This window comes from Anomaloglossus baeobatrachus, chromosome 1 (assembly GCF_048569485.1).
Source record: "Anomaloglossus baeobatrachus isolate aAnoBae1 chromosome 1, aAnoBae1.hap1, whole genome shotgun sequence".
NCBI classification, from domain to species: Eukaryota; Metazoa; Chordata; class Amphibia; order Anura; family Aromobatidae; genus Anomaloglossus; species Anomaloglossus baeobatrachus.
In genome coordinates, this window is record NC_134353.1 from 664209791 (window position 1) to 664235409 (window position 25619).

Consider the following 25619-nt stretch of genomic DNA (forward strand, 5'->3'; position numbering starts at 1 on the left):
TTTGGAAAAATCTGTATTGTCAAAATGTACTTCCCAATCTCTCGCTCTATCCCTTATATATGTATTATTTACTTTATTATTTAGTATGCATTGCTTTTATAGCACCATCATACTCCTTATCGCTTTACAGACATTATCATCACTGTCCCCATTGGGGCTCACAATCTAGATTCCCTATCAGTATGTCTTTGGAGTGTGTGAGGAAACCGGAGAACCCGGAGGAAACCACATAAACATGAGAAAATACAAACTCCTTGCAGTGTTGTCCTTTGTGGAATCTGAACCCAGCACCCCAACACTGTAAAAGCAACAGAGCTAACCACTGAGCCGCCATGCTGCCCACCTCTCCTGTCCCTACTCTCTTCCTTTCTAGTCTGATGTCTATCTTTCTATCTCTTCCTTTCTCTTCTCTTTCTCTTCTGCTCTCATTCCTTCTTTATCTCCCTTTGCCTCCCTCTCCCTTACTCTCTCTTTTCCTTTCTCTCTTTCTTTTTTCTCTCTCTTCAATTTTTTTTCTATTTCTCTATAACTCTTTTCCACTTTCTCTCTCTTCCACTCTCTTTTCATCTTTCATTCCCTCTCTTCTTGTGTCCATTTTCTTCCCTCTCTTCCCCTCTGACCCTTTCTTTCTCTATCCATCTATCCCATTCACTCACTTCCTCGCTCTGCTTTTTCTTTGTCTTGCCCTCTCTCCCATTCTCTCTCTCTTACTCTCTGTCTGCCTCCCTCTCCCTTACTCTTTTCCACTTTATCTCTCTTTCGCTCTATTTTCCTCTCTTGTTCCCTCTCTTCTTGGGTCCATTTTCTTTTCTCTCTTCCCCTCTGTCCCTTGCTCTGTCTTTCCATCTATTCCTTTCCCTCCCTTCCTCTCTTTTTTTTTTTATCTCTTCCCCTCTCACCTATACTTTCTCTCTTGCTCTCTGTCTTCCTCCCCATTTCCCTCTCTTCCTCTTTTTTTTTTCTTCTATCTTTTCCCCTCTCTCCTATGCTCTCTCTTCTCTCTTCCTTTATCTATTTCCCGCTCTCCCTTTTTCTCTCTCATTCTTCCGCATGCTCTTTATAGAGCAGAAAGAATGCAGGGAGATAAACAGTATGACTTGATGTTTCCATATTGGATGGGTGTTACTCCTACCCTAAAGGGGTCGTTTTCCATTTGTGAATTGCTGAATTTTCAAACGGTAGATTCTTTACCAGAGAACCATAGAGTGGAGAAAGTGTGACCTGATGAAGTTAGTGCTGTCTAGGTGACACCTTGTGACCTGTGGGTGAATAATCTAGATGACAATGATTAGCAAATGTTATAATTGTTACCAGTGTAAAGGCCAATGAAGTGTAAATAATTGTAAATATTATCACTGTGTAAGTGAAGCAGAAACTAGGAGATGTCCTGCAATGAATTCCCTTAAGAGACTCAAGTTCTACGACGCTCCTCAAACCTTCCTACATCAGTATCAGTATATCAGTATACTACAAGCAGTATTTGTCCTATTCAAAAACATTTTTTTATTATCAGAAATGTTTTTCAGCATACGGTACATATATCATACGGGATACGGGATGTCATGTTATGAGTAGACATGTTTCTTCAAACATTCAACTGGGAAGATAGGAAAACTGGAAATGGGACATCAATGTAATGTGATACAAGACAGACCTAGACAGACATCCATTTCATGATATAAAATACCGCAGCATACTGTGGAAATATTTCAGTCTGAGGATGACCTTGTTACACAAGTCGTATGTATTTGCCCGGGTTATCATTTACTAACTGTAATCATCTCTGTTAGCCATCTTGCCTATTGTCCTGACTTCTTCTTTTCACAAGATCCATGATTTTTATGTGATCGCCATTCACTGAGCTTAGAAGGTAAGATATCCTTCCATTAGCCGGCTTCGTTAATAGGGCTTCACATTTTGTTTTCCAAGATGATACCAGTTTTATCCTAACTATATATGCCGACAATGATTTTATACAGGCTGCTTTTTTTAGTTACATAGTTACATAGGTTGAAAAAAGTCCTAAGTCCATCTAGTTCAACCTTCCTCCACCAATTATATATTTTATCATGAAATCATTTATAACCAACAATGTTGTGTGTACTGAGGAAATCATCCAGCCCTTTTTTAAAAGTTGTTCTAGTATCTGCCCTTACTACCTCTTGTGGTAGGGCATTCCACAGTCTGACTGCTCTAACTGTAAAGAACCCTTTCCTATTTAGCTGCCGGAATGCCGTTCTTGCACTAACAGTTAGTGCCCCCTGGTCCTTAGTATTGTCTTTGGAAGTCCTTTATATTGACCACACATGTATTTATACATATAAATGAGATCTCCTCTGAGACATCTTTTTTCTAAGCTAAACAAATCCAACTTTTCCAACCTCTCATCATATGGGAGTACTTCCATTCATTGTAGTAATCTAGCTGCCTACCTTTGAACTGACTATCTTATTAATATCCTTTTTATCAGAACAGTAGTCACCTATTCACACCACATTTGATAAAAAGTTTAATGTCTCCATAATAACCCTCCTGTTAACTCTGGAAAATGAGACTTGTTAAATATAGACTTGTATTTATTAGTTATCCTTAACCCAGATTAAAGCACCAATCCAAGTCCCTTAACCCCTTTCTTATACTCAGATGGCTTCATCTTCTATCGCCGCCACTCTGGTCAGTTTCCAGCATTTGTGACTTGCCGGCAGCTCCAGTGTATCATGGAGGTCACAACCCAATACAAGTCTATGAGAGCCACGTTGTGGCCTCATTCTTGCTCTCATAGACTTGCATTGGGAGCTTGTGATGTAACGTCTGACTTCTGGCTAGTCTCAAGTTACAGTTACAAAATGGCACCTTGGGATCAACGCGGCGTCGGTAAAAGGTGTAGCCACTGAGAGATGAGTATATCACAGGGGGCAAGGGAATTAAATTTAAAGCACCACTACAGTACTGATAAACCTCCCTCATTGGAGTGGTGCTTTAAAGGTAATGTTTTTAAACCAGTATTGAAAATCAGTCTCTATGCATTTAAAGCTCCATATAATTGACCTTCAGATCAATTAATAATGGTGCATTTCATCAGGTCCTTTATAGTCTAGCTCTAGCAGAATAGCTTCACTCTAGCTCGGCAAAATTTTCATTTTCACTTCCACAAATTTGCTATGTTGTTAGACTACCCAGCAACCATTTAACAGCTGTTCCTATCACTTTGGAGGGGACTATGATATCTTATGATAATTTGTTTGTATTTAGAAGAACCAAAATTGATTTTCAAGGCACTGAATTCAAACCACTTAAATAGTACTAATAATAGTGAACAATGATTGTATCTTCATTTAACTGGAGAGAGAGAAAGAGAGATGTTCACTAGAGCTTAGAAACTATGGTTCTGATTCATCAAAGTGATTACGCCACAATTCAGAAGTAAATCATTTTATAAAGTTGCAAAATTTATCCGCAACGCATAACAGACAGAGCTGGAGCAGGACAGGTTCGGGATTGGGGTGTGATGCCTCAGCTTGTCTAATTCTTCATGAGAACAGATGATTAAACCAGGGCTGTAAAGTTTGGGGTTTATACTGAACACGCACTTTATAAAAAAAATCAATGTCCGAGTTCGGGTACTTTATGTATGCTGACCACTCGATTGAGCATCGGTGTGCTTTCAAACCACTTGAGGTCTCTGAATGGCTCTCACTAGGTGTAAAAACTAATTATCGGATGTATGGTGTAAAGGAATGACGAACAACCAGCGGCATGCACCACCAACGATATTATGAAAAGGAGCAACGTGTCAACGATCAACGATTTTTGACGTTTTTGCGATCAATGAGCGTCGTTCCTAGGTGTCACACGCTGCGATGTCGCTAACGACGCCGGATGTACGTCACTAATGACGTGACCCTGACGATATAACGTTAGCGATGTCATAGCGTGTAAAGCACCCTTAAGTCTGGTACCGAACTGAACTTTATCTAAAGTCCAACTGAACTCAGAAAACTGAAGTTCACCGAGTCTGCTCATCTCTAATTATGAGCTGTGGCATTACCTACACCAGAAAACTTCGATTTGTGGCAGGTCCACAGAGCCTCATGCCTTCATTAAGAGCCGTTCGCCCTCTAAGGAATCAAGAGTGTCTGACTCCAGCACATCTCATCAAGACCGGTGTGAGCATCGCCAGTCATGATTCGGGGTGTATGACTTCAATATGAATGGGTTGGCAGCACAGTAAATATTTTACGTTCAACTTTGAATGTTTAACTTTCAACAATGGAATCCGGTAAATTTGATACCAAAAATAGTGTAGTCTACAGCATTATACACACTAGTGTAAAACCCCTTCAAAAACCTGACAAAACACATTATGACTCATAACCTGTAAGAAATGGCCTCTATTAAAGGGAACCTGTCAGGTGCCAAATGCCCCCAGAACCACGAGCAGTTCCTGGTGCATATTGCTAATCCCTGTCTAACTGTCGCAGCCTATAGTAGCATAGATAAAGGGATCTTTAGAAAAAAAGTATTTCTAAAGATTCTTCATCATTATATGTTAATGAAGCCAGTCACTAGTCGCAGGGGCATTAGTTTCCTTGGCTAGTCAACCCCCTTAGCATGTAAGCACACCCCTGTGGGCGTGCTAACATGCTAATGAATGTGCAACGTCAGAGGCATGGTCGTGCTCACCTCTGCTGCCACTACGCCTGACGCTGGATTTTGGCTCAGTGCGCATGATCCCTGGACTTCCGGTCATGTTCACTATGAAGCCGCGTGTACGCGTCCCGGCTTCTAACTGGTGTAGTTCGCATGACCGGAAGTGCCGGAAGTGACTTTTGTTCACTTGCACTGACCCTATGTCCAGCATTCTGAGGCGGTGCAAAGGACACAGGTACGCACATCACTGCCAATGATGATGCTGGGCAGTGGGCATTGAATAGTATGTTAGCACGTCCTTGTGCGTGCTTACATGCTAAGAGGGTGGAATGAGTGCAGGAACTAACACCCCTGCAAATTGTCCCTGCGCTCATTAGCATATCATAAATACTTTTCCTAAAGATCTCTTTATCTATAATAGTGTATACAGGGACTGTTAGGCAGGGATTACAAAGATGCACCCAGAACTGCTCGTGGTTCTGGGTGCATATTGCACCTGACAGGTTCCCTTTAAGAGTTATGACCTAGTGTAAACAGGACCAGAAAGAGAACTAAAGAATCGAATTGTTCCTCATGTTAACATTAACATACAACTGTTAATAATGCTAAGGGCTTTATTCAAATTTTGTTTTTAGTTTCGCCTACTGGAGAATTTTTTTTATAGCATTTTAAAATACACTTTTATTTTTTTTTCATTTCCCCTAATATATTAAAATAAGAATATGGTCTGTTACTGTGGGCAGCACCGTTAATTCATTACGACAATATAATTTTCCACAGTGATTGGAAGAAATATTTTCCATCAAGTTAAGACGCATCACATCAAGATGCACCAGACATCTTTAATGCAGCATTTCTGGCCTGGAGTTGTTCTTTGCCATTCTCATGTAATAAAAAATATATTTATAACTTTTACTAGTAACTTGAAGTATTATTATTGCTCTTAGTTCAGTTTTATAGTGATTATTCTAGATCACATATGTTTTATTGGGTTAATTACATTTTGATTCTAAAAAAAACCCCAATTGGTATCATAAAATGAGAAGTGATTGCTTACGGTTTATAGCAGGATGCTACTTTCTGTCATTGGCTTTGTATTAGATCTTTTTTCATGGTTTTGGCAAAAAATGAATAATCTGGTCATACATTAACAGTCACATTTGGTCGACTGTAACAATGTCTTCTAGGAGTTGGATACAGTTGTGCAGCTTGGACGGCTTTCCGATACTTCAGACAGTTTTACTGTATATCACATCTTGTTCTATTTAGGAATGGGCGTTCCAAACATAAGCCACAGTTTAAATATGTGTTCTTGGCGGAGAAGCAGAGGAACCCTCTCAGTAAGAACTGTTGATGGGGAAAAGCTTCTGTTGGTAATTGTTTACTGTGACCAATGTGTTCTATAATCAATATCACACCCCCCTTCAACATTGACAAAAGTAAGAAAAGAAATAGGTGCACTTCGATAACTTAGTAGATATAGTAAACACACGTCCCTTCCTTGTGGCTTCTTACTCCTATTGTTCATAGACACCAATAATTAGCATCAAATGTTGTGTTGTACAATTGCCTCTTTTTAATACTTCTGATGTAAACACACAAAATGACAAAAGAAAAAATATATAAATTTAAAGAATGCCGCATTGTATCACATCAGGACAATATTGCCAAAATATGTGCTAATGGAATAATATGGAGGAGCATATTCTGATCAGTAGATTTTACAGTGTATGATGAATTTGATGAAGTCTGTTGTATAATTTTTTTAAAAATCCATTGACTTTAGTCTAATATTTTTCTAATATTTTAATCTAATATTTATTTGGGTGTATCCCCCTTTTTTGTATCAGTTCTGCCAGTAGATACTTACCTTGTCTCTCATTTGTGTATGGGCTCATGCACACAACCAATTTTTGTGTATTAGTGCCATCCGCGGTTTTTACTGCAATATTTTATGGGCTGTGCACATGTCCAATATTTTCCTTGGACCGAAAAAATTGGAGACATATACAATTTGGATTTAAGAGGTTGTATCAAAATTGACAATGAAAGTCTACGGGTCCATGAAAGAAATCAATTTGAGAAGAAACGGTGGCACCATTGGTGGTGCGCAAGTCAGATCCAAATCCATAATATCAAGTCAATAATATTTGGCACTTAAAGGGTGTGAAGACAAACTTAAAATGTTTATTTGGAATCCAAGATTATAAACATTTCGGTCGACAAGAGACCTTCATCAGTACAGATTGCCAGGAGACATCTGTGTGAGGAGAACTGAAGTGCGGCATCCACCGCTTACTAGAGAGTGGATGCCGCAAACGTTTATAATCTTGATTTGCAAGTAAACATTTTGAGTTTTTCTTCATACCATTAAAGTGGCAAGTATTATTGACTTCATAAAATGAGACTCCACTCAGATGACATCCAAGTGCAGTCTACAATTTTCACGGACAGACAGAACAAGGTGGAATTTTTTTTTTCTCTTCACAGATGAGAAAAACTGATGCTCCTCTGATCAAAGTCTGATCAAAAGAATCTGTTTTTTTCAAATGTGGAGACATCAGTCTTGTGAACCTTCCCTAAAGGAGCCATATTACAGAGCATTAGTTCAGATTAAGCTTTCTTTCACTGATCCTGGTCTTTGTTTTTATTAAATGCAGCTAATTCACAACTTCTAGCTAAGAATGTATAAGATTGTGATCTGATAAACAGCATTTATGGAACCCGCTGCCATCACTTCAGGCCCTGCATGCACTTGCCACTGTACTACACCTGACTCCATTCAAGTGAACAGAATTAGCATCATATTTGGGATCTGTGTAATATATAGGCCCAAGATTTTATATATTTTTTCTTTGCTAAAGGCAAGAGTAAAGATTTTTATGGTATCTTTAGTAGCAGTATTGAAGATTAAATACGTTTTTCTAAATTACGTATTAACCCCTTAACGACCGCGGGCCGTAAAATTACGTCCTAAATGACATAATCTTACTGCCCGCGGTCCTCCGGCGGCAGCATGCCACGATCGGCACACATCTCAGCTGATTTTCACAGCTGAGATGTGTGCCTGCTAGGCACGAGCAGAATCGTTATCTGCTCGTGCCGATTAACCCCTTATATGGCGCTGTCAATACATGACAGCGCCATTATAAGCGCAATCGCGGTAAAGTTTTACTTACCGCCGAAACCGGAAGTCACGTGACGCGATCACGTGACTCCCGATAGTTGTCATGGTAGTACAGGGTCATGTGATGACTCCTGTACTACACATGAATTGGTTTCACTTTCGCTGTGCCCGGGGCACAGCAAAAGAGAAAGACAGCGTATCTGCTGTTTACAGCCTTCCAGCTGTGATCAGCAGATACTGCAGAGCGATCGGAATGCTGATCGCAATAGCCCCCTAGGGGGACTAGTAAAATAAAAAAAAAAAGTAAAAAAATAAGTTTTAAAAAATTAAAAAAAAACAAAAAAACCTAAAAGTTCAAATCACCCCCCATTCGCCCCATTGAAAATTAAAGGGTTAAAAAAATAAAAAATATACACACATTTGGTATCGCCGCGTTCAGAAACGCCCGATCTATCAAAATATAAAATCAATTAATCTGATCAGTAAACGGCATACCGGCAAAAAAATTCCAAACGCCAAAACGACGTTTTTTTGTCGCCACAACTTTTGCGCAAAATGCAATAAGAGGCGATCAAAACGTAGCATCTGCGCAAAAATGGTACCGTTAAAAACGTCAGCTCGAGACGCAAAAAATAAGCCGTCATTGAGCCTAAGATCCCGAAAAATGAGAACGCTACGGGTCACGGAATATGGCGTAAAACGTGCGCCACTTTTTTCGGACAAACTTCCGATTTTTTTTTAACCCCTTATATAAAAGTAAACCTATACATGTTTGGTGTCTACGAACTCGCACTGACCTGAGGCATCACACCCACACATCAGTTTTACCATATAGTGAACACAGTGAATAAAATATCTCAAAAACCATAGTGCTATCGCACTTTTTTTGCAATTTTTCAGCATTTGGAATTTTTTTGCCATTTTCTAGTACACAATATGGTAAAACTGATGGTTTCATTTAAAAGTACAGCTCGTTCCGCAAAAAATGAGCCCTCACATGACCATATTGACTGAAAAATAAAAAAGTTACGTCTCTCAGAAAAAGAATGGCGAAAAAAAAAAACGGAAAGCGAAAAATCGGCCGGTCGTGAAAGGGTTAAATTACTTATTTTTATGAGTGGTCTAGGAAAGAAGTTGACAAATAACTGTTTGTAATGAAAATATAACTTTTCTTAATATCTTGGGTGGTATAGTCACAAGCATAGATAGAACAGCACCAACCCACTAATCGTCATAGGTAGTCTAATTATGCAGGTGCGCCAATAGAAGGATGATCCTGAGTCCTCTAAGTAATCCAAGAAGAAGATGAAGATAGTGACAACAACCAAGAATAACACTTTTTTATTTTTCTGCAGTAGAGAGGGAGGGAGGGAGGCAGGGAGACAGCAACTTTTCAACCACAACAAACAAGTCTTTTTCAAGCCATAACAATAGTGGTGCATAACTCCACATATTTATTCCCCCAATCACCAATGACAGCACAGCGTTAATTACTAATTCAATGAAGACGTCATATATATTATACATAAATCCAATTCATATACAGTGGGTACAGAAAGTATTCAGACCCCTTCAAATTTTTCACTCTTTGTTTCTTTGCAGCCATTTGGTAAATTCAAAAAAGTTCATTTTTTCCTCGTTAATGTACACTCTGCACCCCATCTTGACAGAAAAAAAAGAAATGTAGAAATTTTTGCAAATTTATTAAACAAGAAAAATTGAAATATCACAGGGTCATAAGTATTCAGACCCTTTGCTCAGTATTGAGTAGAAGCACCTTTTTGAGTTACGGTAGTACAGCCATGAGTCTTCTTGGGAATGATGCAACAAGTTTTTCACACCTGGATTTGGGGATCTTCTGCCATTTTTCCTTGCAGATCCTCTCTCCAGTTCCATCAAGTTGGATGGTGAACGTTGGTGGATAGCCATTTTCAGTTCTCTCCAGAGATCCTCAATTGGGTTTAGGTCAGGGCTTTGGCTGGGCAATCAAGAATGGTCACATTGTTGTCTTGAAGCCAGACCTTTGTTATTTTAGCTGTCTGATTAGGGTCATTGTCTTGTTGGAAGGTGAACCTTTGGCCAAGTCTTAGGTCCAGAGAACTCAGGAAGAGATTTTCTTCCAGGACATCTCTGTATTTGGCCACATTCATCTTTTATTCAATTGTAACCAGTCGTCCTGTTCCTGCAGCTGAAAAACACATTCCCATAGCATGGTGCTGCCCCCACCATGTTTCACTGCTGGGATTGTATTGGGCAGGTGATGAGCAGTGCCTGGTTTTCTCCCTACATACCACTTAGAATTATCACCAAAAAGTTCTATCTTTGTCTCATCAGACCAGAGAATCTTATTTCTCATAGTCTGGAAGTCCTTTATGTGTTTTTTTTGCAAACGCTAGGCTTTCATACGTCTTTCACTGAGGAGAGGCTTCCATTGGGCCACTCTGCCATAAAGGCCCAATTGGTGGAGGGCTGCAGTGATAGTTGACTTTGTGGAACCTTCTCCCATCTCCCTACTGCATCTCTGGAGCTCAGCCACAGTAATCTTGGGGTTCTTCTTTGCCTCTCTTACCAAGGCTCTTCTCCCAGGATTGCTCAGTTTGGCTGTACGGCCAGGTCTAGGAAGAGTTCTGGTGATCCCAAACGTCTTCCATTTGAGTATTATGGAGGCCACTGTGCTCTTAGGAACTTTGAGTACTGCACATATTCTTTTGTAACCTTGGCCAGGTCTGTGCCTTGCGCCAATTCTGTCTTTGAGCTCTTTGGGCAGTTCCTTTGACTTCATGATTCTCATTTGGTCTGACATGCACTGTGAGGTCTTATGGCCCCGTCACATGCAGCGACGTATCTAACGATATATCACCGGGGTCACGGATTCCGTGATGCACATCCAGCATCGTTAGTGACATCGTTACATGCACGAACGACCGTTAACAATGGAAAATACTCACCAAATCGTCCATTGCTGACACGTCGTTCCTTTTTAAAAAATCGTTGACTGTTGCAGGAAGCAGGTTGTTCGTCGTTCCTGAGGCAGCACACATCGCTACGTGTGACACCTTGGGAACGACGAACTGCAGCTTACCTGCGGCCGCTGGCAATGCAGAAGGAAGGAAGTGGGCAGGATGTTACATCCCGCTCATCTCCGCCCCTCCACTTCTATTGGGCGGCCGCTTACTGACACCGCTGTGACGACGCACAAACTGCCCCTTTAGAAAGGAGGCGGTTCGCCGGCAACAGCGAAGTTGCTATGCAGGTAAGTCCCGTGTGACGGCTCCGAACGATATTGTGCGCCACGGGCAGCGATTTATCCGTGATGCACAAACGACGGGGGCTTTCACCAGCGATATCGCTAGCGATATCGCTGCGTGTAACACCCCCTTTATATAGACAGGTGTGTGCCTTTCCAAATCAAGTCTTATCAGTTTAATTAACCACAGCTGGACTCCATTGAAGGAGTAAAACCATCTCAAGGAGGATCACAAGGAAATGGACAGCATGTGACTTAAACATGAGTGTCTGAACAAAGGGTCTGATTACTTATGACCATATGATATTTCAGTTTTTTGTTTAATAAATGTACAACAATTTCTACATTTCTGTTTTTTTTTCTGTCAAGATGGGGTGGAGTGTATACATTAATGAGAAAAAAAATTAACTTTTTTGAATTTACCAAATGGCTGCAATGAAACAAAGACTGAAAAACTTAAATGGATCTGAATACTTTCCGTACAAACTATACATACATAATGTTCATCAGAAGCTATTAAACATCACAGAATACAATATCCACAATTAAAATAGGAATAATGCATTAACAGAAGGCATTCTATTCCAAGTTCAGGAAAAAATAGCACTAATTGCGCATGCACCAATCAAATATCTTGATTATTACTATTCAGTGGCAAAAAATGTGTGCTGTGAGAGGTTATGTCATCGTAATTCATAATTTATTTTCTAGGAAAGCCAAGATTAAGGTTAGTCACTGTGCCTGGGCAACAAAGTTAAATCTAAGAAATTGTTACATTACTTGATCCTAGCTTAGTTCTGTATAATTCAGTATATTTTTGACTTGTGTTTTTGATGTAGGTCAGTTACTGGGAAAGCTGAGCCTGCAATGCCTGGCCGTTTGTACGTCCACCCAGATTCTCCTGCTACCGGTGCACATTGGATGAGGCAGCTGGTGTCGTTCCAGAAACTTAAACTCACAAACAACCATCTAGATCCTTTTGGTCATGTAAGTATCTTTTACTATTGTTTAAAGGGATTGTATAGTCAGAAAATGACACACTATTTAAATCAATGGTAATATATTCAAAAATTATGGTGTATTTTGTCTAATGCTCTATGGTATTTTCTGTTGTCCTGAAATCTTGCAGTTTTCACTTGAAAACAAGTAAGACTCACAATAGGCTGAAACTTCTTGTTCTGAAGAGATTTCTTCTCAGCAGATATCTCATCATCATCGTAGACAGGATTACATTGAACAACATCAAATAAATATATATATATATATATATATAGTATATATATATGTATATATATATATATATATATACGATTCTCTAAAAGTCAAAAAATCATCGCCATCTGAAAAAAATAAAATAAAACACAGGTGATAAATTTCTTTCAAAGCCAGTATATGCAATTTAAAGAAACAAAGTGAACAATTATTTGCAACACTGAAAGATTTTTGACATGTTTAAATATCCTTTGATTAAACTTTGGCTAAGAATATATAGGCAGTATGTATCTCAAAAGAAACAACTTTTGCAAAAATTAAACGTACATAACGTTAGAAAATATAAAAATAAATGTCTTGAAAAAGTATTCATACCCCGAGAACTTCTTAATCTTTTTTCACATAACACCAACAAACTTAAATGTATTTTATTGGAATTTGATGTGATATACCAACACAAAGTAGCAAGTATTTGTGAAAAGTAAAGGAGGTAATGTTTGATTTCTAAATATTTAAAAAAAATTATAAATATGATACTTGTGATGTGCATTAATAAATTGAGTCCAACTGTGAGTAATTTTTTCTCAGTACACTACATCTATTCTGTGACGGTGTCAGAGCTTTGTTTGAGAATATTAGGGATCAACCAGCATCATGAGAATCAGGGAACACACCAGAGAGGTCAGCGATAAAAATGAGAAGAGTAAAGCAGGGTTAGGTTATGAAAAAATATCACAAGCTCCGAACATCTCACAGAGCATTGTTCAATCCATTATCAAACAATGAATGAATTATGGCACAACTGCAAACCTACCAAAACATGGCTATCCACCTAAACTGACATCACAAGAAAGGAAAGCCCTATTAGAGAAGCAGCTAAGAGGCTCATGATCACTCTGTTGGAGCTGCAGAGATCCATAGCTCAGGTCTGTCGACAGGTCAACTATTATTCATATACTCCATAAATCTGACTTTTATGCAAGTCAAAAGCTATCATTTAATGAAGCCATGAGAAGCCCTGTTTGCAAAAAGTCATGTAGGGGACTCAGCAAGCATGTACAAGAAAGAGCTCTAGTCAATAAGACCAAAGTTAAACTTTTTGGGCTAAAGGCAAAATGCTATGTGTAGAAGAAACTAACACTGTACATCACCCTGAAAACACCATCCTCACCAGCAAACATGGTGGTGGCAGAATGCTGGGGGGGATCCACTCAGCAGGACAATGACCCTAAACATACTGCCAGAGCTACAATAGAATGGTTTAGGTCAAAGTATTTCATGTGTTGGAATGGTCCAGTCAAAGTCCAGACCTAAATTCCTTTGAGAATCTGTGGCAAGAGTTGAAATTTGCTGTTCACAGACACTTTCCATCCAATCTCACTGAGCTAGAGATATTTTGCAAAGAAGACTGGGCAAAAATTTCAGCCTCTAGATGTGCAAAACTAGTACACACGTACCCCAAAAGGCATGCAGTGGTTATTGCAGTAGAAGGTGGCCCTACAAAGTTTTGGCTCATAGGGGGGTTGAATACAAATGCACGTCAAAATATTGAGATGTATATTTGTAAAATGTTTAGAAACTATGTATCATTTCCTTTACACTTCATACATAGTTGCTACTTTGTGTCTGTATATTACATAAAATGCCAATAAAATACATTTAAGTTTGTGGATGTAACGTCAAAAATGTGGAAAAGTACACAGGGTATGAATACTTTTTCTAGGCACTATATATGAATTAATAATAGTTTATTTCTGAATGAGGTGATTATTATATAGACTGATTGTTAATACATTTATTATGCATCTAGTTATTATAATATTTTTTTCCTGCTATTACAAAGCCAAGTTAAGCCCGTAAATATATGACTAGATATCCTTACGGTATATAATGCATTAATTTATAACTTGTAAACATATGTAGAACATTATGTAAAGTCAGATTAAATATACATATATAAACACAGATTTTACATATAATAATACACAGAGGCCTAAATGTATCTAGTGTACGGAGAATTCACAAAAGCATCGTGTCCTGGTAATGATATTTAAATCATTTTTTACTACTATGGGTACATTTTTAGACTTAGTTTGGCTCTACTTTGAATATTACGAACATATGCGCAAAGGATTGTGTATAAAAAGCAAGGCTCCTTTGGTGGGATGATGCATTCAAACCAGTCATATATCTTGTCATAGATAAGTCAGTAATTTCAGAACTTTTCATGTTATTGCTGCCAGAACTTAAAGTGGTTGTTTTTCCAGATAAAAATATTTTGAAAAGGGATTATCTTGGTATAACAACCGTAAAAGAATTGATACTCACCTTACACTTCCCTTGCCGCACCCATTCTGAAGCTTAACTGATCCCAGCCGGTCTCTACTTCCTGGTCCTCTGTTGACATACCACTGGAGGCGGTTCAATGCTGATTGGCTGAGCAGGCATTCTAACCATTTATAGTGTGCTGAAAATGGGACAGGAAGTAGAGACCGGTGGGCACCAGGTAACGGCGGAAGCGGGGCTGTTGGGGAAATTATGAGGGAGGTTATCAAATTTGTTATTTCACAACAGTCTAAGGCCTTTAATTAAAAACAACTTTATGTCCTGGACAAACCTTTAATACACCTGGTTCAGCACTAATATTATGCCAAATTTACATCCCTTTTATTTATTTTACAGAACTTTATATTAGCGAACAATCATCCGAATCCCTGTATAAAAAAGGAAAACTATTTGCTGTTGGTACGTCAGAGTTATCTCTAGTTTATTTTATATTAGGATAGTGTCCATTACTCATATATTCATCATGGCATTACAACTAAGTTAGACACTTCAATATTGCATTAATGAACCCCAATGTGTGCAGAATACAGTTGTTTAGGCTAGGATAAAAAATGCCTAAAATTAAAGGGAACCAATTACCAGGATTTTTGTATAGAATCTAAAGCTAGTGCTACACTGGCACTATCAGGCTGATTTCATACATACCTGTAGTGGTCAGCTCGGATGTTTAGGTTTTCAAATCCAAGAAAGTAAAGTTTATAAAATTGGCAGCTTCTTGAGTGACAGCAGCTGAGGAGCAGATAATATCTGGGGGGTAACCATAGTTATCCCCTCCCCCTGTTAGAATTAGTATAAGTATTATACAATCGATTAACTTTTCACTTGCAGGACCTGTGTGAGGTCATACCCATGTGATACATTATAAATGTATTAACAATCAGTCATTATAATAATCACATCATTCAGAAATTAAACTATTATTCATTCATATATAGTGCCTAGAAAAAGTATTCATACCTGTGAACTTTTCCACATTTATTGACATTATATCCACAAACTTAAATGTATTTTATTGGGATAAAATCGACAGCTTCTTGAGTGACAGCAGCTGAGGACCAGATAATATCTAGGGGGTATTCAGAGCTATTCCCTTCCCCAGTTACAATTAGCATAAGTATTATACAGACAATTCACTTTTCACTTGCAGGACTTGTGTGAGATAATACCTATGTGACCAGAAGGGGCGGGGCCTCAGCCAACAAAGCTGATACCACGAAGCAACATTTTTCTGTTGGTTGAGGCCCCACCCCGTCTGGTCACATGGGTATGACCTCACACAGGTCCTGCAAGTGAAAAGTGAATCGATTGTATAATACTTATACTAATTCTAACACGGGGAGGGGATAACTATGATTACCCCCCAGATATTATTTGATCCTCAGCTGCTGTCACTCAAGAAGCTACCAATTTTATATACTTTACTTTCTTGGATTTGAAAACCTAAACATCCGAGCTGACCACTAAAGGTATATATAGGATCAGCCTGATAGTGCCAGTATAGCACTGGCTTTAGGTTATATATGAAAATCCTGGTGATTGGTTCCCTTAAAGTATTGCAAATTGTAGAAAATATGCTATTAAGAGTTGTAAGTTAATTTTGTGGTAGTTGCAAAGATTCCAACGTTTTCATTATTTTTTGTTATTTGTAGCAACATTTGTGGTGAAATTATTGTAAATTCCTAATAAATAACATGACTTAGTATTAGGCAAAACCAGCAATGAGTAAGTAATAATACAATAAAAGTATACTAAAAAAAGCGCTAATAGTTAAACATTCCTTACCGCACAATTGTGACATGTATGAGGCATGATGGCTGTGTATTCAGTGCCTGATTATATTCTGTTAGTGAAATCATGCAGGTTACCATAGTGACAGACTGGGAACGCTGCCAAAAAGAATCGCTCATACTACAACGAAATTCACAGCCACTCCACATTTATTTTTTCACTATACCGAATGAATGTTTAATAGCATAATATGCACGGGGATATGTTAAAGGTGTCTATTTTATGGGTAAAATGTATTATAAGAATATTTACTTCATTAATTAGCTGATATTCATTATACTGCTCCAACATGTTCAGCAACTCAGTACAAAAAGTTTCACCATTGACATCAGTTTCTGTACCCAATGAGGCTCCCAAACTATGTTTCCCTGCTCTATACATACACATGGGTCAACTTCATAGGAAACCATTAAGCCATCACTGTTTTTTTCAGCACTAGAATGGGGCTTTTAACCTAAGGTCCTCTTTTTTTCAGCGTCTTGTGATTGCAACGTCTGACTGGCCAGAAGTCGAAGTTACGCCACAAGCGATCAATTAAAGTCTATGAAAGCCAGGATGAGGCTCTCATAGCGCTTCATTGAGTTATGACCTCCTATGTGCTCCATGAAACACTGGAGCAGCCGGCAGGTCACAACTGGGAGTAGCACTGATAAAGATGAAGGCACCAGATTGTGAGCATAAGACTAGGGACAGGGGACTTAGATTTAAAGATGAAAATAACAAAAATGTTGAACTAGTGCTTTATCCTTTTAGAATATTTTTTGGGGCGCTGATAGGATTGTTAACCTCTTCATGACTGGAAATTTTTTACATTTGAGTCTTCCTTTATTCCTTCACGTCTTCCAAAAGACATAACAATTTTATTTCCACCTCCACACACACACACACACACACACACACACACACACACACACACACACACACACACACACACACACGAGATTTGTATTGAACCCGACAACAATTTTCTAAGTAAATATATATTTAAAGGTGCTATTGATCTAAATATCTAACAAGATGTTGGTAACAACTAATCCAATACACACAGGCAAAAAAATCAAACCGTAGATGTCCATTAATTTAGTGATGAAAAATAACACAGGGAAAAAGTATTGAACATATTAAGAAAAAAAGGCGCAAAAAGCGATGGAAAGTCATGACACCAGCTGAAATCGATTAATAATTAGAAAGCAATCCTGCCACTTAGTGAAAAATATTATCAGCTGGTTCTATTGATGGTTTATATAAAGATGTCTGATTACTAAGGTGCCCCATAAGGAACATTTCAAGACGGGTTAAAAAAGTGAGCTCCCTCAAAACCTTCACAACATTGTTGCAAAACATACTGATGGCATTAGTTACAAAAGAATTTCTGAGCACTGTTGTTGGCATAACCCAGAACTGGAAAGAACATCTTTTCACCATAAACATGCCATGACCAGATGCTCCCCACAAGATTTCAGAGGAATGAAAAAATTTTTCAGAAGAGTTGTCCAAGAGCCAAGAACCACCTGTGGAGAGTTACAGAACAACCTGCAATTAGCTGGTACAATTGTTTCAAAGAAAATAGTAAAGCACTCAACCTCCATAGCCAAGACTCCATTGCTGAATAAAAATAAAGTTCAAGCACATTTAAAGTTTGTTCAACAACATTTAGACAAGGCTGTGAAATACCGGGAGAATATAGTCTGGAGAGATGAGACCAAAATGCAACTCTTTGGATGCCATATTACACACCATGTTTGAAGGCCAAAGCCATTGCATATCACCAGAAAAACACCATAACAACAGTGAAGTTTGGAGGTGGGAACATCATGGTGTGGGGCTGTTGTTCCACATATGGCACTGGCAAACTTCCTGTGATTAAAAGGAGTATCAATGGACAAATATACACAGACATTGTTGATAAAAATTTGCTACCAGCTACGAGGATGATGAAGATGAAACGAAGGTGAACAATTCAGCAAGACAATTATTCCAAACACACAGCCAAGAAAACTCTCAATTAGTTTCAGAGAAAGAAAATAAAGCTGCTAGAATGGCCCAGCCAATCACCTGAGCTTAATCCAATAGAAAATATATGGAAGGATCTAAAGCTCAGAGTTTATAGCAGGAGCCTTGTAAACCTCCGGATTTGAAGAGTGTTAGGGCGGCGTCACACGCTATGATATATCCGGCGATATGTCGTCGGGGTCACGGATTCCCTGACGCACATCCATCATCGTTAGAGATATCGCAGCGTGTGACAGCTACGAACGACTGTGAATGAGCAAAAATACTCACCTTATCGTTGCTCGTTGGCACGTCGTTCATTTTCATAATGTCGTTCCTCCTTCTGCGCGCCGGTTGTTCGTCATTCTCGAGGCAGCACACATTGCTCCGTGTGACACCCCGGGAACGACGAACAACAACTTACCTGTGTCCCGCCGGCAATGCGGAAGGAAGGAGGTGGGCGGGATGTTACGTCCCGCTCATCTCCGCCCCTCCGCTTCTATTGGGCGGCCGCTGTGTGACGTCGCTGTGACGCCGAATGTCCCACCCTCTTCAGGAAGAGATGTTCGCCGCCCACAGCGAGGTCGTTCGGGAGGTAAGTACGTGTAACGGGGTAGACGACTTTGTGCGCCACGGACAACGAATTGCCCATTACGCACAAACGACGGGGACGGGTGCGATCTCTCATGCAATTGCATGATAAATCGTCTCGTGTAACGCTGCTCTTAGTGTGGAACAATGTGTTAAAATCACACTTGAGCAATGCAGGCGACTAGTTTTTCCAAACAGTAGGCATCTTGAAGCTGTGATTAAAAACAAAGGCTTTTGTATGAAGTATTAATAATTTCACTAGGCGTGTTCAATACTTTTCCCTGTGTCAGTTCTTATTATTACACATAACTAAAATTTATGGACAATCTATTGTTTTATTTCTTTGCCTATGTGGATTGGATGGGTTGTTACTGACATCTGGCAAGAAATTCATGTCATTAGCATCTTTAGAAATATATTTGCTTAGAAAATTGGTGATGTGTTCAATACTTATTTCACCCACTGTATATATGAGGGTTTGTTTTCTGGTGGGATGTGATGTATTATGAATGACATTTATTTTACCATTGAATGCACTAGAAAATGGAAAAGAAATTTCAAGTGAGGTGAAAAACATTCAATTCCGTCATTAATTTTTGGGGATTTTGTTTTTCAAATGTTTCTTAAATGGTATAAATTATCTGGTAGCAGGTCATTATGATTAAAGGGATAGCAAACTTACACTTATTTTTATTTAATAAGGGAAAACAAATTCAGAAGTTTGTGAAGAAAATTTGGCTTATGTCGCCATTTTCAAAGACCTGTAACATTTTTACTTTTCCTGTTAATGGAATGCTTTTCCGAGGCAAGCTGGAATTTTCATAGATACTGTTTTGGGGTCCATGGATATTTTGATCAATTTTTTAATATTTTTTTTGGAAGGAGAGGTCACTGAAAAAAAGGAGATACTGGCATTTTGATTCCCTTTACAATTACAGCGTTTACCATTTGGGTTAGTTTATTTTATATTTTGTTAGGTCAGACTTTTCTGGATATGGCAATACCAGATATGTTTATTTTTTATTTTTAATAAGGGAAAATCGGGGGTGGGGGTGGGGGGGGGTTTGTGGGATTTGGTGTGTGTGTGTGTGTATGTGTGTGTGTGTGTGTGTGTGTGTGTGTGTGTGTGTGTGTGCGTGTGCACTGGCTGTGACATAGTTTTAATACCACCGAAAGAGATTGATGGTGGTGTTAGACGGTTAACTGCCGCCAGCTATTTAAAGACTTTGTACATTACTTAAACATTGATTTGAATTGGAGGCGGATATGCAGTACTCGGCTGCAGCCACTATCAGAAGACGGAGCAGCTCCGGAACTGAGCATTTCTCGCCACGACAGCACCAAAAACACCTGATTGGCATGGGGGCTGGGTGTCGGGCCCCGGCCATTCAGACATTGATGACCTCTCCTGTTTAAGTAGTGGACAACTCTTTAATATAACCAGCATGAGCCACATGTTGAGAGAGCTCAGCTCCTAAGTCCCCTATACCTACAGCTTGAGCACTCCTCTGTAATGGACTGTCAGAGACGTCATGTGACAAAAGTGACTCCATTTGTACGTTAGTACAGCACAGATGTTCATAACTTGTCAAAAGTATCCAGTTATTCCTTTTATTCTATTCTATTCTATTCTATTCCATCTATTCACTTGAATAATCTGTTGGGTTTTTTTTAAAAACGCCATATGGTTTTAAATGGATTTTTTTTAGTTTGTGCCAATTTTTCGGAACTTTGCCAAGATGGAGGGGCACGCAGAATGTTAGGAAGTATCTTTAGGCTGCTCTACATCCTAACCATGTGAGCCGTGCTTCCTTGTAAAGACCATACAAATTAGCAGGAAAAAAAAGGCCTAAAGCTCCAGTGGCCTTAAAAATAAAAAACTAAACCAGAATACTCGGGGGAGCAGCAAAATATAATAATATTAAAAACTGGCCACTTTTGACCCAGTGCCCAGTGACAGGTTCTGTTTGAATAGTCCATGTTATTATTGTACACAGGTGAGTGCCATTGAAAATCACATCTTAAAAACATCCAGCCTTTCAACTTTCCTACCTGTGGCAAGCTGATCATTTTAGAAAGTCTACTTTTGTGCTATGTATCAATGATCCCATTTTGCGAGCTAGTGAGATCTAGGACCACTTATTAATTTTGTAATTACTCAAATTCCTAAATGAAATGTATCTTAGGAATCTGTAATAAATTTGGTAATTATAGCAACTCTTGTGTTCTAATGTAAGCAGTATCTGTTGCTCTTATATTCGTTGCTGTTGAATAATGCCATGCTTGCTTAGTGTCCTATTGAAACATTACTAAAGAAATTTAACAAGTGAATTAGGCTAAGGTGTTTCACTTACTGTGAATAAAGCTGAAACTTAGCAGATTTTGAGATATAATATCCCAAAACAGTTACTCCCTTCATGACCACCTATAACATACTGGTACTTCATAGGTCGTATGTGTCCCTTTACTGTCTACATATGCAGCTAATGGCGTGGATATATTGGAAATCCACCCATGCCTGTTAGCTAGTTAAAGCGAACCAATCAGCAGGATTTTCCTATATAACCTAAAGCCAGTGCTATACTGGTAGTATCAGGCTGATTCTATACATACCTGTAGTTGTCAGATGGGATATATAGTTTTTGAAATACAGGCAAGTAAAGTTACAGAAATGTACAGCTTTTTGATTCGCAGCAGCTGTCAAATAGCTAATATGTGGGTGGGGTTTTGCTATTTATTCCTGCCCCTGTTTGCTGCCTGGCCACTGTAGATGCTAGACTGTATGGGCTGCATTTCTAATACCCCCCTATCACGTGACAGAAATTACTCATACCTGGAAGGAGCTCATACAGTCTAGCTTCTACAGTGGCCAGGCAGCAGACAGGGGTGAGAATAGATAGCAAAACCTGACCCACATATTAGCTATTCAGCAGCTGTTGCCAATCAAAAAGCTGTACATTTATTTAACATGCCTGCATTTAAAAAACTATACATCCAATCTGACCACTAAAGATATGTATAGAATTAGCATGATAGTGCCAGTATAGCACTGGCTTTAGGTTATATAGGAAAATCCTGGTGATTGGTTCAATTTAAATCCTGCTGTCAATCTCTGACAGTAGGATTTAACATGCGCTGTCAGGGAGTGCATCATTCCTTGCCCCAATCGGGGTTGTTATAACAGCCAGGGGTCAGTTGTTATAACAGCTGATAACTCCTGTCACTGTCTACATAATTCCTGAGAACGCGGCTGAGCACTGGCATTTACAGATCAGCATTTCTGCTGTACAGTGCCGTTCAAGTCTCCTAAGTGGACTAGTAAAAACAAGAAAAAGTGCAAAAAAAGTTTTTAAAAATATAGAAATATAAAAAACAAGTTCAAATAACTCCCCTTTTGCTCCATTGAAAACAAAACAATAACAACCCACATATTTGGTATTGCCGAGTTCAGAAATACCCGATCTATCAAAATTTAATATGAATTAAAGGGCGTAGCGGAAAACAAATCAAAACACCAGAATTACAATTTTTTTGGTCTCTACAACATTGCAACAAAATTAGATAAGAGGCAAAATATCATATTATTATTAATATTATTATTTATTATTATAGCGCCATTTATTCCATAGCGCTTTACATGTGAAAAGGGGGAAGGGCATAAATAGACAAGTGCAATAATTATGAACAATACAAGGCACAGACTGGTACAGGAGGAGCGATGTCCCTGCCCACGAGGGTACAGTGGATGAGAGTTATTTTAGGATGTAGGCTGTACCTAAAAATGGTGTGATAAAAACGTCAGCTCAGGATGCAAAGAGTAAGCTATCACTGAGCCCCAGATCCCGAAAAATGAGAACGCTATGGGTCTTGGAAAAGGCGACAAAAGCGCAATTATATTTCTTGACAAATTTCAAAAGTTTTTTTTACCATGTAAATAAAAAAAAGATTGCTACCAATTTAGTATCTATGATCTCGTACTGACCTGGGTAATCATACTGCCATGGTAGTTTTACCATAGAATCAACATGGTAAATAAGAAACCCCCCAAATAATCGTGTAATTGCACTTTTTTTTTGCAATTTCACCGCACTTGGAATTTGTTTCCCATTTTCCAGTACATTATGTGGTAGAATGAATGGTGTTATTCAAAAGTACAACCTGTCCCACAAAAAACAAGCCCCTTATGGCTATATCGATAGAAAAATAAAAAGTTATTGCTCTTTGACAAAAGAGAGGAAAAAATAGAAAATTGCCGGGTGGTGAAGGAGTTAAAAATAAGGAATGTTCATTAGGAGACAAATTCAACAGTTAGTAGGTACAAACTTAAAACTATTTAATGAAAGTAACCTACAAATAGCATAAACAATAAAGAAAGGGTTTTGGTAAAAAAATGAAGTTTAATGCATTAAAAAAGGATTGAAACCCCATATTACAATTATGATATGATGGTGACATTTTTTGGGGGCCTTTAGTGCATCATGCTGCCTTATTTGGTATTAAGGTAAAAAAAGACAATTAGTTGGACATTTTTAAAACCTGTTTGAAAGCTATAGAGGAATCTATTGTTTGAAATGTCTTCCATAATTAATATGGCAGCTCTTGTAGGAAAGTGGCCTTGCAAACAAATTGATCTTTATAGTTTATTTTTCATTTACCAAATATAGAAAGTAAGGTAAGAAGAGTTTTTAAGAAACTTCCCAACATTGAAATTGGAACACCAAGAATGACAAGCTGCAAGGTTATGCAATCAAAGAAGTAGCATGTGTCGCTACGATCTGCAAATGATGAAATTTTGAAGCACAGAGCTTCAATCTATGACATGTGGAAGGGGCAGATTATTTTAACCACATGAAACCTCAAAAATCAGATCAATTTTTTTGGGAGGATTGTGCGATGCTGCCTTATCATCGGCATGGCCAGTTATCACCACTTGTTACAAACTGAAAGGGCAGAATCCTTGAACTTAGTTAACACTTCAGTAGATCGTAATGCATGTAGGCCGAGAGGTCAACTGTGTTCCTGTGGTTGAACAAAGACAAACTAGAGTGAAAGCAAGAGGTGGACATTGGCAATGCTTTGCATGGATGGATCTTCAGAATAGAATTTTATGTAGTGATCCATTCTGTATTGCAAGTGAAATTGGACCTCACATACCAAGCTAAAGAAGTCAAACAATGTCTACACAAACCATAAGAAGACGTTTAAACAACAGTGGGATTGAAGCCCAATGTCCGGCTACGGGTTTTCCATTGACATCATGCCACTGCTCTCAATGGTTATGATGGTACAGAGCACTATAGCAATGGAGACTAGAATGGAGATCTGTCCTTCTCAATGATGAGTTCTGCTTTTGTTATTGGTAGCCATAGATAGGTCCACTTGGGCAACACCATAAAGAGCCTTACACAAACTAATGTTACACCGGTCCTGCACCAGGATTCTGGTGAGGAGGGTCAAAAAATACAAAAGAATAGAGAGAACTTGGCACTCCATTATAAGGATGCAAATTCAGGTTTTATTATGACAACAATCTATAAGGGTCAGTCTTATGCAATCAGACCTTCATGAGAAAATATATTGTAACAGAGAAAGGAGCAGAGAAAGTAGGCAGCATTGGCAGTCAGGCATATCTATACTATTGTAAGGTACTGTTAATTTTAGAACATACTGTATCCAGACCATTCTAGTCTGCATTGCAGGTACACTAACAACCCGGAATCACTTTGATTTGGTTGTGGAACTAGTGATACAACCATTTCCTCAAAATGGTGTCCCAATTGTCCCATGGCTTGGCTACCATGGCCTACATTATCTCTGGACCAGTCTCGTATTGAACATAGGGGAGGATATAGCAAAAGTTGCTGCCAGCAGTATATTTTGATGATTTGTGTGCCATAGTACATTCAGCATGGCAAAACATTCCTCACACATCCATTAATAACCACATTGATATAATGCCAACTATGCTTGTATCTATATCTGCGTGTTGTGCTCCTTACCACTATGTAATAATGGATTGTGCAATAAATAATTACAGTAGAACTCTATATGTAATGAGGACTAGCACTATACATAAGAAGGATGGACACTTTCAACCATAAATCCATGACACACTGTCCTCCCCAATTCCTTATCCAGTGTGCTACAGCCAACTCATTAGTCACTAAGGTCCCTCCCCCCAATTCAGTACTTATTGTACCTCTTTCTCTCTCAATTCATTACCCACTGTGCTTGCACTAGAACAATTAAAACTAAATAATCACTCTAGTCATGATCCCACATGGGAGCAGCATTGACCTCTTTTGACCAGAATCCTGCTGAATGATGCAGACAGTGCAATCACATGATTGTTCTGTATGCATTATAAAAAAGTTGCCAAGAATGGCTTCCTGCTATATTAATTTATATCCGTGTCCTTAAAGGGGTTGCTCAAGAAGAAGTGAACATCATACAATATGTCTAGCTATTTAATTAAATAATTGAACTACATTTCTAATGTACTTCAATTAAAACATTCCTACTCTTCCCTCTTTACGCTACCTTCCTACCTGTGTTTTTTTCTTACTTCTGATGATGATTTGTCTGAGTACTCAATGGGTATTCTCAAATGCAACAACATCAAGCGACTAAGGCTGTTTTCACTCCCACTGTTTCTTTTCTGCCCTG

General features: G+C 38.7%; 1 protein-coding gene across 2 annotated transcripts in view; it reads left to right on the forward strand.

The window, feature by feature from the left end:
* Window positions 1-25619, forward strand: part of TBX5 (T-box transcription factor 5) — a 96829-nt gene that overhangs the window by 5310 nt on the left and 65900 nt on the right. For both annotated transcript variants that reach the window (XM_075341703.1, XM_075341702.1), the window contains exon 3: window positions 11864-12011. In XM_075341703.1, the coding sequence (XP_075197818.1) occupies window positions 11864-12011 (148 nt within the window). The remainder of the gene's footprint in view (window positions 1-11863; window positions 12012-25619) is intronic.